General features: G+C 32.9%; 2 protein-coding genes across 2 annotated transcripts in view; both read left to right on the forward strand.

Moving 5' to 3' along the window:
• LOC120086304 (probable mitochondrial-processing peptidase subunit beta, mitochondrial) overlaps positions 1 to 3,708 on the forward strand; it is a 4,924-nt gene extending 1,216 nt beyond the window's left edge. Inside the window, exons 2-9 of the mRNA XM_039042876.1 lie at positions 55 to 219; positions 442 to 579; positions 668 to 819; positions 992 to 1,100; positions 2,285 to 2,383; positions 2,912 to 2,977; positions 3,290 to 3,397; positions 3,475 to 3,708. Of these exons, the coding sequence (XP_038898804.1) occupies positions 55 to 219; positions 442 to 579; positions 668 to 819; positions 992 to 1,100; positions 2,285 to 2,383; positions 2,912 to 2,977; positions 3,290 to 3,397; positions 3,475 to 3,561 (924 nt within the window). The 3' untranslated portion in view covers positions 3,562 to 3,708. The remainder of the gene's footprint in view (positions 1 to 54; positions 220 to 441; positions 580 to 667; positions 820 to 991; positions 1,101 to 2,284; positions 2,384 to 2,911; positions 2,978 to 3,289; positions 3,398 to 3,474) is intronic.
• Positions 3,709 to 10,986: 7,278 nt separating this feature from the next.
• LOC120071878 (biotin carboxyl carrier protein of acetyl-CoA carboxylase 2, chloroplastic-like) lies at positions 10,987 to 13,854 on the forward strand. The gene is made up of 7 exons (XM_039024290.1): positions 10,987 to 11,517; positions 12,460 to 12,507; positions 12,598 to 12,764; positions 12,885 to 13,200; positions 13,289 to 13,360; positions 13,468 to 13,533; positions 13,632 to 13,854. The coding sequence occupies exons 1-7, from the start codon at positions 11,332 to 11,334 to the stop codon at positions 13,653 to 13,655; spliced, it is 879 nt and encodes a 292-aa protein (XP_038880218.1). The 5' UTR covers positions 10,987 to 11,331; the 3' UTR covers positions 13,656 to 13,854.
• Positions 13,855 to 15,917: the final 2,063 nt, after the last annotated feature.

Genomic DNA, 15,917 nt, shown 5'->3' on the forward strand with positions numbered 1-15,917 from the left:
GACTTTCTCATTTTTATATTTAGACATATAGTTTAATGATATTGACCTGTGCAGGTTGAGGGGCAAACAGAAGAAGTTATCTTTGACCATTTGCACGCAACTGCATTCCAGTATACTCCCCTTGGTAGAACTATTCTTGGACCAGCTCAAAATATCAGGACAATTACCAAGAATCATCTTCAAAGTTATATTCGAACGCATTACACGGCCCCAAGAATGGTATGACAACTTATCTGATTGTTTAGGTACTACTTGACAGGATATATAGTGAATGGTGATATGGACTAACTTCACACCAAAGGATAAAGTTTCATCTTTTTGTTCATTGTGGGATGATGTTTGTACTGTATCTTTCTCCCATTTCTCTTCTCGATCAAGATCCTTGTTCAATGCTTTATTGGGAAATGGTCGTCAGTCAAATAATGCTACTGTTTCTTTCAGGTTGTTGCTGCTTCTGGAGCTGTTAAGCATGAGGATTTCGTTGAGCAAGTAAAGAAATTGTTCACGAAGTTGTCCGCAGAACCAACCACCGCTAGTCAGTTGGTTGCAAAGGAGCCAGCAATTTTTACTGGTTCTGAGGTACAAGAAGAAAAGATATTTGAAATCTTCATTTCTTTCTATGAATACCTTTATTTTACCAAAAAAGGAAAGTTATTGATTTAAACAGGTTAGGATAATTGATGACGATGTTCCTTTGGCTCAATTTGCTATTGCTTTTAATGGAGCATCCTGGACAGATCCAGACTCCATTGCCCTGATGGTCATGCAGGCTATGTTGGGTTCTTGGAATAAAAGTGCTGGAGGTGGAAAGCATATGGGGTAAATATTTCCCCCTCCTTATTTTGTCCTTTATAATCTTTGCATCTTAATTTCAATCTTAGGTTTCCTGTTTACTACGGACCTGTGGAAATTATTTTCATGATCGTTAATGACAATCATTTTCATTATTCATAATTATTGTTCATTTTTTTTAAAAAAAATTTTTGAACAGTTCTGAGCTGGCCCAAAGAGTTGCCATCAATGAGGTAGCAGAAAGTATGATGGCTTTCAACACCAATTACAAGGACACTGGTCTTTTTGGTGTCTATGCTGTTGCAAAGGTAAATGTGGCATTAGGATTAATTGTCCTTGAAATATTCTATTCCTTAATGCATACTTCAACTGTTGCTTTGATAATTTTCATATGTATCATGGCCTTTGGTTTACTTGGATCTTACAGAGTTAAATGCTGAGTTCCTTTAGGTTTTGCACCACACTTGGGCCTCTCAACCTACATGATTTTTTTTTACTAATACTGGTCTTTTAGAACTATGGTCAATGGATGCCTTCATTTTCTTGTTAGCAAACCAATGTTTGTCTGCAATTTCTTTGTTGAAAAACATGAGAGGCTTTCATTTCTATTTTCTTTTTTTCCTTATTAATGTTTCAATTTGTGCTTCTCTTTAACCTTTCTGGAATGTACAATTTGATGTGATCTTTTTTGTTAGCAGGCATTATTTCATTAAAAAGTCATATATGACGTATGTTTTGAATTGAATTTTGTTCTTGTAAACTATTCTATGCTTCTGAGTTTTAATAGAACTGCAAAAGTTGAGTTTTATTTTAATTTTTGTGTGGTTGATGGTCTATTCACCTAATCTAAAATTTTTTTAAGTCACTCGCCTGTCCATATGCCCTGATTCTAAATTAGGGACACTGCGATTAGACTTGTGATATTTGGTAGTTCATAACTATGAAAATTTATAGGCATGTTTGTGAGTAGCTTTTGATTTTGGCTCAATTGCATAGTATAATGATTTGTTAGTGACTTATTGTGATGTCTTCAGTCACTTAGCTTTTAAACATTCAGTTATTCAAGCTGGTGTATGTATCATTGTTAAATTCATTATCTATGAGGTCCGCTAACTTCAACCTGATAAGGTGTGTGCTTTTTGAGGACCATACTGTGACGTTAATAATCTTTTATGCAATTTTCCCTGATTTCGTTTGAAGATATTTCTTGGTGCGTTTGGTTGTTGGTTCCTAATGTCTCTATCACTAGCTGTATTCCTGAAGGAGAAAGCCAGAGTCTGTTTACCGTAGAGAGACTTGGTCTCAGCAATTTCTTGATGAATTTAGAAGACATGAATTAAAGAATTTATTATTACTTTTTTTTGGGAGGATTGTGAGGGTTGAGCTGTCTGTTCTCTTTTTTCCAATTCGTTGTTTTCATACAATTATGATAACTGCAGTTCTATTTCTTAGCTGAAATTTATGAATCTGAGCTTTGTGTCCATGTTTCCAGCCGGACTGCTTGGATGATCTAGCCTATGCAATAATGTACGAGACAACCAAGTTAGCTTATCGGGTTTCAGAAGCTGATGTTACCCGTGCACGCAATCAGGTAGATGCTGTAACTCTTATTCCCCTGGGCTCTGGCTTTAAAGTTGGCGTCTCCTCCAAGTTTTTATATTAACTGAATCTTGTAATTGATAGGGGGAAGTATCACAAGTTAATTCATATTATGTCAAAATTAGAAGGGATGAACTTGTTCTTTAGGCAACGTTTTACAAGTTAATTCATAGTATCACAAGTTAATTCATATTATGTCAAAATGTCTAGTTTTTTGTATTGGTAACTGGAATGATGCTCATTTCAAGAATTATTCTGAACCACTTCAGAGTTAGAAATTTCAAACTTGTTATGATGGGACATTGTGCCCAGATGATGCAACTGTGTCCTACATCATTCTCGCATGCTCCCCAGTCCCCAATATAAGAAATGCCATAGATTATGCCTAGAAAAATTGTTCACAACTGCCTCTTAATAACCATTGGAAGTAGATGATTTGAGGAGTGGGCGTGTATTTTTTTTTCCCACTCCACCCAATAATTATGTGTTCACCCATTTACACTTTTGTCGCAATCTGCAGTTGAAATCTTCTCTATTGCTTCACATTGATGGAACAAGCCCAGTAGCTGAAGATATTGGGCGTCAGGTGGGTGCTCCTTGCCAATATCTTAAATAATGACATTCTTCAAGCATATCAGTCCTTGGTTCAAGATAACATGCAATTGGCTTACAGTACAAATATGTCTGGAAGAAGAAAAATAAAAGAAAATAAGGAGCTTTTTACATACGTATAAGGAATTTATTGTGCTGAAAACTTGTCTGAGATGAGTTTCTCGACTCCTTTCATTTGTCATATGCTTGTCTTTGTTGTTTTGCATGGTCATTCAACTAATGAAAGCTATATTGATCTAGTAGTGTAAAGTAATCCAATTTCTCATATTTTCACTGGGTTGTGCAGCTGCTTACATACGGACGTAGAATTCCGTTTGCTGAATTGTTTGCAAGAATTGATGCTGTTGATGCAAGCACGATAAAACGTGTTGCCAATCGCTTTATTTATGATAGGGTAAGAATCAGAAAGAGGTAGGGTATAATTCTCTTTCCCGAGTTCACTTTATTGACCAATTTTTCTCACTGGTGCAGGATATTGCAATTGCTGCATTGGGTCCCATCCAAGGTTTGCCCGACTACAACTGGTTCAGACGCAGGACATACTGGAACCGTTATTAGACGATATCGATATCAGTACCGTGTTATTTTTTGTTCACATTCAGCAGCAGTGTTCTCGCAAAATAATTTTCCTTGCCAAAAAAGAATTGCATCTCCTTTCAGAGAATCTCAGGCGGATTAATTATTTGTTTTTGCCAGTTGTAAAAGTCATACAAAGGAATAAGAAGTTTGTATGTTCCTTGTTCAAGTGTGATGTTAACTATGGCATTGGAATATCCCAATCTTTGACATTTACGCTGAAATTTTTTTGAAAATCATTTTTGGTAGCTGAACTAATTTATGTTTTCTTCTTATTTCCTTGGAGCTTTCCTCTACTTGTTTGCCCTTTTGTGAAGCAATGTAAAACATGTGCCATTTTTTCACTTGTCCATGTTTCGTTCCTACTATTTTGACTAATTTTCCCAAGCAAGAGATGCTGTCCAAGAAACTTGGGCAGTTGTTGACTTGTAATATATTCTAAAATTATATTTTTTATTTTTTATTTTTTTTAATGTTGTAAGATTTAAATCTTGTGGTAGAAGTAAGGTTTTAAATATCGATGGAAATATTGTGGTATTGATTTTATAAAAATATCTTGATGAAAATTTATGGAGAACTTTATAGGAATTGTTGGAAATCAATAGAAATTGTTATAATTAGTTAGTAAGACAATATTTAGATGTATGGTGTAAAAATTTGTGTAAATCAAGAGTAAAAATTTAAAAATAAAATATTGGTAATTAATTGCAAATTCAAAGGACATGAAATATGTAAAATAATTGTAAATTATTTATATGTAATTTTTTTTCTCAATTTTGGTTTTTTGGAAATGAAAATTTTGGATAGTAAAAAAAACAAAATTCACATTAATTCAATTTTCAGGTTAAGTGATATGAAAATTCAATTAAAAAAAGTTTGAATGAAGTAAACATAAATATATGTTATTTTTCTAAATTTTGGTTTCTTGAAAATGAAAGCTTTGGATAATAAAAATAAAATAAAACACATATCAATTCAATTTTGAGATGAAATTATACATTGACGTGTGAAAATATACAATTCGTGTAATCAACATATATCCATAAAACCTTTAAAAACTTCCATTGAGCTAACCTAATTGCTAAAAAAACAAAGTTTTCATCAAATTTCGAGATTCTCGAAATTTCGATCGATTTCAAAATTTAGAGAAATTTTGAGAAATGAGGGAAAAATCGAAATGGCCCCATTAAAATTTCCATCGAAAATTTAAATTATGGGTAAACATAATAGAACTAAATTGAATATTACTTAGAAAGTTAATTGGTAATCGTAAATTTTGAGGATACATGTATAATCATGTAAAACTAACAACATAATAAGCCCCAAATGGTTTTTCCACTTTAAATCTAAAAGTAGATTTTTACTTATTGACTGATACTAAAAACAAAGGGTTTTTTGTTTTTTGTTTTTATTTATTTATTTATTTTGTACGGATGATCTTTTTAGGTGGGTCTTTATGATTGATGACCCGCCCTTCACAAATATAAGAAATAAAACCAGCTTTCGTCATACAGCACTATTACATTTTATAACTCATTGCGTTAGAGATAACCATGTTTATCGTAGGCTTAACGCGATAGTCATCCCTATCGCAATTTTATTTTTTTTCAGAGAAACCTAACAAACTGTGAGAAAATGGGAAAATACTACAAACATATCGCATTAGGGATGACCATTTAGTTTTAACGCAATAACCATCTCTATCGCAATTTTCGTTTTTCTCACCCAAAAATAACCAACTGTGAGAAAATGGAGAAAGCACAACAAAAAATAAAAATCGCGATAAAGACGGTCACTGCATTAAGGGGTACAATACACATGGTCATCTCTAATGCAATACATTAAAAAATGTGGTAGTGTGCTATTTCGTAAGTAGAAGGTTATATTTCATACATTTGTAAGGGACGGGTCATCAATCATAAAGGAGTTTGAGAAAGAATCATCCATACAAAAAACTTCTAAAACAGATCAAAACTCTTATAAAATGTTTAAATTATATCTTTTTGTACTTTATTTGCAAATTTTATTTATAAATGTGTTTTAAAAATATTTTGTTTTATTTTATTTTTTTAATTTGTTGATCTGTTTGATTGGGTTTTTTTTTCTTATATTGAATTTAGTTGAAATAAATAATGGATCTCACTGCAAGAAATGAGTTCTTTAGTGTGTTACTAAAAATATTTTTCGTTGCAAATAAGTTTTAGATACTAATTTAAATCATTGCAAGCATTCATGCTAAAACCTAGTCAATGAAAGGTTTTTGGGACATTTAGTAAAACAACGTCACAATCTGCGAAAAATTTACCCAAACGTCGTAATCTATGGCGTCTAACAGAAAGTTACAATATGTGATGTCTATAAGAAATTCGTAATATGCGATGTTTACGGGAACGTCGCAACATCTAATAGAAAGTCACAGAATGAGACGTTTACTAAGAAGTCATAAGATATGATAATATTCAATGTGTATGTACTTGACACAATAATGTAGAGTGGCTACTATTCAAACTATTTAAAGGATAAATTACTATTTTTAGTCAAATATGTTCGGTTACTAGTTTTTAAACTGAATGTCATTTTTTAAGAATCTATATACTATATAAAAGGGGCAAAATGAGGAGAATCTTTACATTCCCATTTTGCCCCTCACTTTTAAATATATGTCCATTATACCTTTCATCTTAATGGTTAGTTATTTAAATCTATTTAAACTCAGGAAAAACATAACTTTTCACCAAAATACATTTCCACCTAAAAACATACCCTTTTCACCAAAAACACTTCTTGTGCAGGTAGGTTTATTTATCATCTTTGATTTTATTTCATTTCATTTCTTTGTTTTGATTTTGGTTTTTTAGAGTGACGGTTATTGATATCATTTCTCTTCTCAACTTTATTATTGCTTGGTGCATTGTATGGGTGATTTCGATACGAGTTTTTCGACAATGTCATGCTAAAGGTATGAATGGATGTGTATTCCACCGTAAGATGATCTTTGAAATCAACTAATTATTTATCTTCTCAAGTTCATTAACGTGTTTTTTTTTTTTTCTTGTGTTTGAAATTTGTGTCCGTCCACGGTTGCAGGTAGGTTTATTTATCATCTTTCATTTTATTTCTTTGTTTTGATTTTATTTTCTTTAAGTGGTGGTTATTGATATTGTTTTTCTTCTATTTTCATTATTGTTTGGTGTATAATGTGGGTGATTTCAATATGACGTTTTTCAATGATGTCACCTAAAGGTGTGAGTGTATGTTTGATTCAGAACAAAATGTTCGTCGTTCGATTCCTTCTATTCCACCATAGGGTAAACTAATAGTTAATAAAATAAGCTAATTATTTATCATAGGATAATCTAATAGTTAATGAAACAAGCTAATTTTTTAGCTTCTTATGTTGATTAGTGTGTTTTTTTATCTTTCTTGTATTCATAATTTGTGTTCTTCCTTGGATTTCTAAATAAACTTTTTTGTCACGATTTTTCTTCAAAGAATAATTCTTGAGGTTTAAGTATATGTGTGATGAGTAATTGGTTGAAATTAATATTCTCTATATTTTGAACCATGAATGGAGAATTAAAAAAAAAAATAGAGAAAGAGATATAGAGAGAAATTTTTCTCGAGAAAATTAGGGAATGGAGTAGATATGAAGTTAGGAGGTGAGAATGTAATCTTCTTAATTTAATTTATGGAGTCCATCATGATTTAATTATTGTATTCATTATCCTTCATTTTCATTGTATGATATAAGTTTTCACGTATTTGTTCTCAATAGCATCATTAATAAAAATAACTAATTATTTATTTTCTCATATTCTTTAGTGTGCCTTTTATATTTCTTATGTTGAGAATTATGTTTATGTTGGCTTTCCAAATAACTTTTGTTAGGATTTCTCTCTTCAACAGAAAAAGAAAAAAAAATTGTTAGGATTTTAAGTATATGCATGAAGAGAAGTTAGTTGACATGTGAATGAAGAAGAAATGGTTTAAAAAATAGAAGTATGACAAATATAGTGAGGGGATTTGAGTAAATTAAGGAATGAAATAGATGTGAGTAGAGATTAATTTAAAATAATAATAATTTGGTTTGACATAAATATTAAAATTAAAAAATAATAATATAAAAACATTAAAATAAAAATTATTACATTAGCTAACTTTTAAAAGTTTTATAATAATTGAAGCAAAATTATATAGTATTTATTTAATACGTCCTAAAAATATCGCATATATTTTAATTTTTTCAATTAAAACTATAAGATTCACGTACATGTAGGTTTGAAAGGTAACTTTTTATTATTTCAATGAAGGATATTATTTTTTAAATTATAAAAACAATTTATAAAAGTTATATGTTTTCTCTCGTTCCCATTTTCTCTCCTCCCCTTCTTTACTCATCATGCATCATCTTTACTTAAGACTTTTTAAATCTCTTCTTAAAAATTTGGAACTAAAAGGTACATTTTAAAAATTTAAGAATTATACGCATATATTCTTTTAAAATTCAAAAACTAAAAAGATAAAATTTTCTTATGTAAATAATTTGTAAGATTTACAAAATCAAGCAATATGCAAAACTCTTGTTCATGTCATTAGGAAAGTCTCAACTTGAAAAAGCTACCAAATCTATCGACAATAATTGATTATTGACTAAAGCTACATTATAGAAAATATCCATGAACATTTGTACTTTCTTTTAGAAATACCCATGAATTTTTTTGAAGTTTTATTAATACCTTCAAATTTTCTAAACATTGTTAAAAAATATCCTTATCATTTGTATATATAGACAAATATCGTTAGTATTTTCTTATAAAAATACGTCTCAAATTTCAAAATGTTCATCAATGCCTTCAACCTTTCAAATAAAAGTTTAAAATGTCCTTACTATTAGTATATGGACAAACCGTATGTCCTCATTTCCTCATTTTCTCATTTTCTTTTTTTTTTTCTCCCATCTTTTTCAATTATTTCTTACTCTCCTCCTTCCCTTTCTCAATCTACAAAAAAAAAACTCATTCCTTTCTTTAGAAATAGCATTATATTTCTCATTCTTTTGGTTTTGGAAAGAATCACCATTGATTATTTTTGTGCAAGAAAAATCTCTTCAATTCAGCCAAAGTTATGGAATTGTGTCTCATTCTTATGGCTTTTCCTTTCCTTTTTATAATCGTTTTTACTTCCTAAGATTTCTCTATTTGGTCTTCAACACCGATTTCTTAATAAGTTTCATGCACCTTTTATATTCTTTAGTTGTTCATCTTAGATTCCAAAAGAGAAATTTATTTATGTATTTGTGTTTAACAACTTGAAATGTATGATTTGTATTTCAATTAATTTTTTTTAGAAGTAAAAGAAGTTGGTCGATACCTTCAACAAGGAAGGGACTTCTTTGAATCTACATCTACAAAAGAGAGCTCGTAAGTGATTATCTCAAAGAACGTCAATGTCTAAAACAAGGGTGAAGATTTGACTTATGTCTATTTCGATTTTTTCCCCCCTAAATCGAGATAAAACGTAAAATTAACTATATAAAAATCATTAGGTTTCAAAAGAATCGATGTCAAGGGAAAGATCTGACGGTGCAAATACAAAAGAGAGGAAAACTCAAGAGAGATAGAATGAAGAGGTGTGAAGAGTCAAACACATATAAAGAAAGGAAAAATAGAAAGAAAGGGAATTAGATACAATTGGTTGAAAACAGTTAGAATTTCTTCTAGAAAAAGAGTAATTCGTAAGAAGGTATTGAAAAAAAGAGAGGAAATAATAAAATATTAGCTCATAGATTGACGTAGAGAGGAAATGAAAGATAAATGAAGTGTTAGATCACTGTTAGAGTAACTTGTGAGAAAATAAATACAATTTAAAAAATCAAATGGTTTTAAAATATAACCTCAATGTTTGTAAATAAATAAACTTATCTTTATTATCACTATTTTTTAATGAACAAAGGGTCTGAATAATCTCAATTGACTTATGTTATATCTATGTATATGTATACGTATCAATTATCCTAATTTTATTCACTTTGCCAACAAAAGTCAAATATTAAGTTAAATATTAATTGAGTAAATTTACTCAAATTAATTGAAGGAAGAAGTGTAAATATGATCCTCAATAATATTTCGCTTAATAAACTTCTTCATATTAAATTGAAATATTTTCAATAGATATTGAAAATGTCAATGTCCAATAAAGGCCTGCATTAATTCTCATGTCCCTAACGTTGCCTATAACTAAAAAGGTCATAAAGGTCATAAATCCAATGGCATTAATTGATATGACTTCAAAGGCAACATTAAACACTTTTTTTGGGGTTAAATTAAAAGATTCAATTAAGTTTTGAAATGGTATCTATTTGGCTTATATATTAATAAGTTATTTTAACATTTAGAGGTTATAATCACCGTGCTAAATTTTCAATGATGCCAAAATAGGCTTGAGTCGATGGCGTTGGCATATACTCTGTTTCTAGAGATTGGAAGTTCAATCCCTTTTTCGCAATTGTTGTACATGTCAATGTTTTTATGTTTCCATACATAATCCATACCGTAGAAATTATTTACGAGTGTATCAAACCATAAAAACTAAATTTTAACTTCTTTTTTTTTTTTCCAAATTGCGGGGACCAATTTTACATTTTAGCCTTTAATGTAAAGGATGTTTGGAATACATTCTTAAGTGTTTAATTTAAAAAGTAAGTCATTTTATAAAAATTGAATATTTGGCAACCACTCAAAATAGATTTTAAAGTGTATTTAAAACCTTTTTGTTTAAAAGTGTTTAAATAAAAATGAGTTTTTTGAAGAATATTTTTTTTTAAATCAATCCAAACGGGCCCTAAATGTACAAGTAAACACAACTCCACTTTTTTTGGTGACAAAGGAAAAGGGAAATTATTTTAAATGATTGTTGAAATATTTACAAAATAATAGCAAAATATTATATTCTACCTACAATAGACCGCGATAGACAATAAAATTCACTATATTTGTAATGGTTCATTTTCCTATATTAAAAAGAAAAACTATAATAGAGTATAGAGATTGAGACATGAGTACATAAATTTATACCATAAATACATCTTGACCTAAACTATCCAATTTTTCCTTTTTATTATCATTAAATTTTTGTAAGAATTTGAAGTTTGAACTTCTTAACCAGAGTATATGCTTTTGAATTAGACATTTTTATTATTTTTCTTAAATACAATTGATTCAAATTACAAATTTTTTAATCTGTAATACATTAGTATGCTAGTTGAATTATGAATGACGGATATGGTCAAAGAATTCAAATTTCCACCGCACGTGTTTTTGGAAGTAAAAGAGAGATGAGGTGAAAAATGGACGTGGTGATGTTTGTGTGTTCGTTAAAAAGAAAAGAAAAGAAAAGAAAACGGCGATTTTGATTTAATGCGCTCTCTTTCACTCTCACTCTAAAGCGCTTTGTGATCATCGAAAAAATTTCTCCAAACGCCAAAATTTCTCATTTTCCCATTTTCCCTTTTCTCGCCTCCCACGCCCCGCCCCGCTCTTGTTCTTGGATCTCATCGCCATTCATTTTCATTTCTTTCTCAATTCCCCCAACTCCCTCTCATTCACATCTCACTCCCATTTCCTTCCTTGAAGATTCTTGAATTCTTCTTCTTCTTCTTCTTCTTCTTCTTCTTCTTCTTCTTCTTCTTCTTCTTCCCCATTTTCAATCATTTCTGTGCTCACAACCACTTTCTACCTTCTGGGTCGCTCTCCAATGGCCTCCTTTACGGTCCCATGCCCCAAGGCCTCCACTCTTCCCGGTTTCGGCTCCACTGCTCAGAAGATTCGCCATCACAACCACATGAACCACAATCTTTCTCTTCATCGCCACGGTTTTTGCTTGAAGGATTCCTTTTCGTTTGGATCTTCTTTTGTCGACCCGCCATTTTCTGGGATTCAGGTCTGTAACTGGGTTCATTCCCACATTATTGTTATAATGTTCAACGACTTCATGTTTTGCAATCTCTAAACTGTAAATGTACTCCATGGTTTTTTTTTTTTTTTTTTTTTCTTTCTTTTTGTAAATTTTAGAGATGGAAATGATGGATGTTTTATTGGTAAATTTTGGTATGAAACCATGTGGGGTGGAATGTAAGAGAGTAACTGATGGAATTTGGGACATTTTAAGTTTCAATTTTAGGACTTAGAAGAGGTCTCTTGGATACGAGTTTCCATAGTTGTTTTCACTCGTGGCACTTTTCTGTTCAATTAGAATCATAACCCAGAAAAAAAGATGATGAGTTAAAGAATGATGAAAAAGAGCAAAGGACAAGAGAAACTTTGTTTACGAAGTGATGTTCTGTTTTTTAAGGTTTGGTACAGTAATCACAAGGTTGTTTACTGTTTTTGGGCTGTCTTGAGGCAGACTGCAGATTAGTTTTCATGTTTTCAATGAAATTGTTTATTGTCCTAAAAAAGTAGTTCTGCGTTAGGTATCAAATTTTGGTGTCTAATTCAGTCAGCAGCACATCACGCTCCTCTGTTTTGATGTATTCAAGGGGTTTAGACGGTCCTCTTTTAGCTGGGGTCCTATCGGTCATTATTTGGAGTTCGTGTTGATGAACTGAAAACTTATCCCTTTGAAAGGGAACATGTTTACCTAGCAGTTGATTTTAGTGACAAGGTTGGTTTAGAGGACATTTTGAAGCTGAATGATGGTGTAGTACTGATGTCTTTGTCATTATCATTATAAACTGTTCACATGTGTTTCTAAAGTTTTTTTTTTTTTTAACTACAATTTATATGAGAAGAATTTGATGTTCATGGAGCCTGTAAATGGTGAGATGTTCATGCTTCTAAATTACATTTTGATTTTGGTATGTACTTCTTTTGTGTTTTCCAGAGTCCAAACAAGAAATCTGCTGGTTTAGTTGTGTATGCACTTAATGAGGTTAGTTATTGGCATGAGCTTTACTTTTCTATTTTTATATATATTCAAAGATTTTAGGTGTATGTATATATATATATTTTTTTATCATAGGTGGTTGTTGGAAAAACTTCAAATTCTGCACCAGCACTTGTCCCTACACCTGGGAATGCACCATCTGGAGGAAAAGTCGACTCTGCAGTTGCAGTTTCTGATCAAAGTTCCCTTCCAGACGAGTCGTCAGTTTCTGCCTTCATGAGCCAAGTTTCAGATCTCATCAAGTGCGTTATTGTCTTCCATATTGTGAAAAAGGAATTAACCTTTGAGGGTCAAGTCATCATCCCGGTTTGCAACACCTTTTTTCGTTGAATGAAATCTTTACATACTCTTTTCATATGCAGACTTGTTGATTCAAGAGACATCATGGAACTGCAACTGAAACAACAGGATTGCGAAATTGTAATAAGAAAAAAAGAAGCTTTACAGCCACCAGCACCTGCACCGGCTCTCAGTCCATACATATCACTGCCACCACCTCAAGCGCATAGCATGGGTGCACCTCCACCGACCCTGGCACCTGCACCTACAGCTGCTTCTGCTGCTCCTGCAAGCCCTCCCCCTGCACCAAAAGCGGGTGGTTCTCATCCACCTTTGAAATGCCCCATGGCTGGAACATTTTATCGAAGCCCTGCGCCGGGAGAACCTCCATTTGTGAAGGTAACATGAGAATGATATAATGAGGGGGGAGGATAGAAATATCTCAGGACTCAGAACTTCCATATTTCATGTGTTCTGTTTCTTGTAGGTGGGAGATAAAGTGCAGAAAGGCCAAGTGATATGTATAATTGAAGCCATGAAGCTAATGAATGAGATTGAGGTTAGCTTTGATAATGCTAACCTTTCCCTTAAACCCCACCTTTTTTTTTTTTTTTATTCAGATATGTATGTGAGTTGTTAGTGTACTTATTCCATGTTTGACTTCAGGCTGATCAATCTGGAACCATAGCTGAAATATTGGTTGAAGATGGCAAACCAGTCAGCGTAGACACGGTACTCTCTCAATCCCCTTGATATCGTAACGGTACGAACTCTCATCCATTTTTTGGCCTTGAAATCAATCTAAAATTTTAAAATATTCTTTTGTGCAGCCTCTTCTTGTGATCGTACCTTGATAGCCTTGAAGAGAGGACAAACTTTCAATCCCATTGGCTTCTTTTCTTTTTTCATTTTTCCTTAGGTTCAAATTTGTTATAGATTTTACGCACTAATGGAAGATGTGTACCTTTTACTAAAAATAAAGACAGATGTATTGTTGATTGAAAGGGACGGTACCTTTAGAGGGCCTATTCGATAACATTTTCATTTTCTGTTTCCTATTTTTATTTTTCATTTTTTAGAAACTGACTTGATTGATAATCATTTATGTTTTTATTTTTAAAATTTAAAAAACGTTTTTAAAAATGAGGTCAAAATTGAAGAATTACAAAAAATAATTTTTCTTGTTTCGTTTCTATTTTATTTAAAGTTGTAAGTTGTTTCTAAAATATATTGAAGTGGAAATTTGGTTAATTGGTGGGGAAGCATGTCCAAATTACTCCTTAATTTCATGATCTTGGGATCAAATCTCACTTGAGATTTTTTTATTTTATTTTTCTTATCTTGTTCTATTTTAGTTTCTAAACTGTCAAAAACATCTATTCTAGTCCCCAAATTTTTAAAAATTACTTACTTTGATCCCTACTATTAAAATTTTGTTAACTCTTAAACAGAATAATGAGATGACTAGTATTTTTGGATGACTAAATTGCCAACCAAGTTAACCATACTTAAAAATCTAAGGTTTCAAATTCTTTGTGAGTCGGGAGGAGATTTAGAAGGCTTTATTCTCGATGAAGTCTGGGAAGGCTCTTGGGCTTGATAGGTTTTCGGTGGATTTTTATAGAGCTTCTTGGAGTGTGGTTGGGGATGATTTATGTGACGCTGTACTAAATTTTTTTAGACCTGTTACCTACCTGGTAGAGTTAATTCTACTACTATTACTCTTATCCCAAAAAGGCGGGGAGCTGATGAACGTATGGAGAAATTTCGTCCTATTTCTTGTTGCAATGTTGTGTATAAGTGTATCTCGAGGATCTTAGCTGAGAGATTGTGGTTGTGGTTGCCTGCTTTCATCAGTGGCAACCAGTCTGCGTTTGTTCTGGGTAGGTCGATTTTCAACAACATTTTATTATGTCAGGAGCTTGTGGGGGCCTATAAGGAGGGCAGAGGGAAGCCGCTTTGTGTGTTGAAGATAGACCTTCAGAAGGTGTATGATTCGGTCAATTGAGATTTTCTGTTTGGTGTGCTGTTGGTTATAGGTACGCCCCTTCAGTTTGTTAGTTGGGTGAGGGCTTGTGTTACTTCACCTAAGTTCTCTGTGATGATTAATGGTTCCCTTGAAAGGTTTTTTCCTGGTTAAGGCAGGGGATCTGTTGTCTCCTTTTTTGTTTGTGATAGTGATGGAGGTTTTGTCTAGGTTGTTGAATAAACCTCTTGTGTGAGGTTCCATGATCGGTGTGAGTGTGTGGGCCTAACTCATTTGGTGTTTGCCGACGATTTTGATGATTTTCTGTGCAGCGGAGAAAGATTCTTTGGAGTTTGTGAAGCAGGTCCTAGCAGATTTTGCAGCTGTCTGGGTTAGTCGCAAATGTTGGTAAGAGTTTCATGTTTGTTGGAGATGTGGAGTCTGGGAAGGTGAAGGAACTAGCTGCGTTTATGGGTTTCTCTCTTGGTTCACTCAGTGCGGTCTCTCTCCTTTGCTAGGGAGGTTGCAGCTTGTTAGGTCTGTTTTATAGTCCTTTCAGGTCTTTTGGTGTAGCATCTTCGTGTTGCCTATGTGTGTAATTCATGAGGTTGATCGTAATAACGTAGTTATTTATGGAAGGATAATGCGGTGAGTCAAGGTGATGCGTGGGTATCGTGGGATGAGGTGTGTTTGTCGTTGGGAGAAGGGGGCTTGGGTGTGAAGCATGTGGCCTCTTAGAACCGGTATGCTATTGTGAAGCTGTTCTGGCTTCTCTTAATTAAATCAGGATCATTATGGGTGGCATGGGTGGAGGCGTATGTTTTGTGTGGGCGGTCTTTGTGGGCTGTTCGGAGTGAGGTTGGGAGGTCTTGGTGCTTGAGGACTATCTTGCGAAGTAGAGATAGATTCAAGCAGTTTGTTCGATGGTCGGCGATGGTCGGTCTTGTTTTGTTTGGTGGGATCCTTGGTTGTCGGGGGCGCGATTTTGGATTCATATGGGTCTACGGTGGTTTATGATGCAGGGAATAGTTTGGAGGCGTAGTTGTTAGAGTTCATGGATGGTGAGGGAGGTTGGAGGTGGCCCACGGTGTCTTGGAAGCTGCTTGATATCTAGGGTCTTATTCAGGCAGTAGGGCCTAGGGTGGAGGGA

Source organism: Benincasa hispida, chromosome 1 (assembly GCF_009727055.1).
Source record: "Benincasa hispida cultivar B227 chromosome 1, ASM972705v1, whole genome shotgun sequence".
Taxonomy (NCBI): Eukaryota; Viridiplantae; Streptophyta; class Magnoliopsida; order Cucurbitales; family Cucurbitaceae; genus Benincasa; species Benincasa hispida.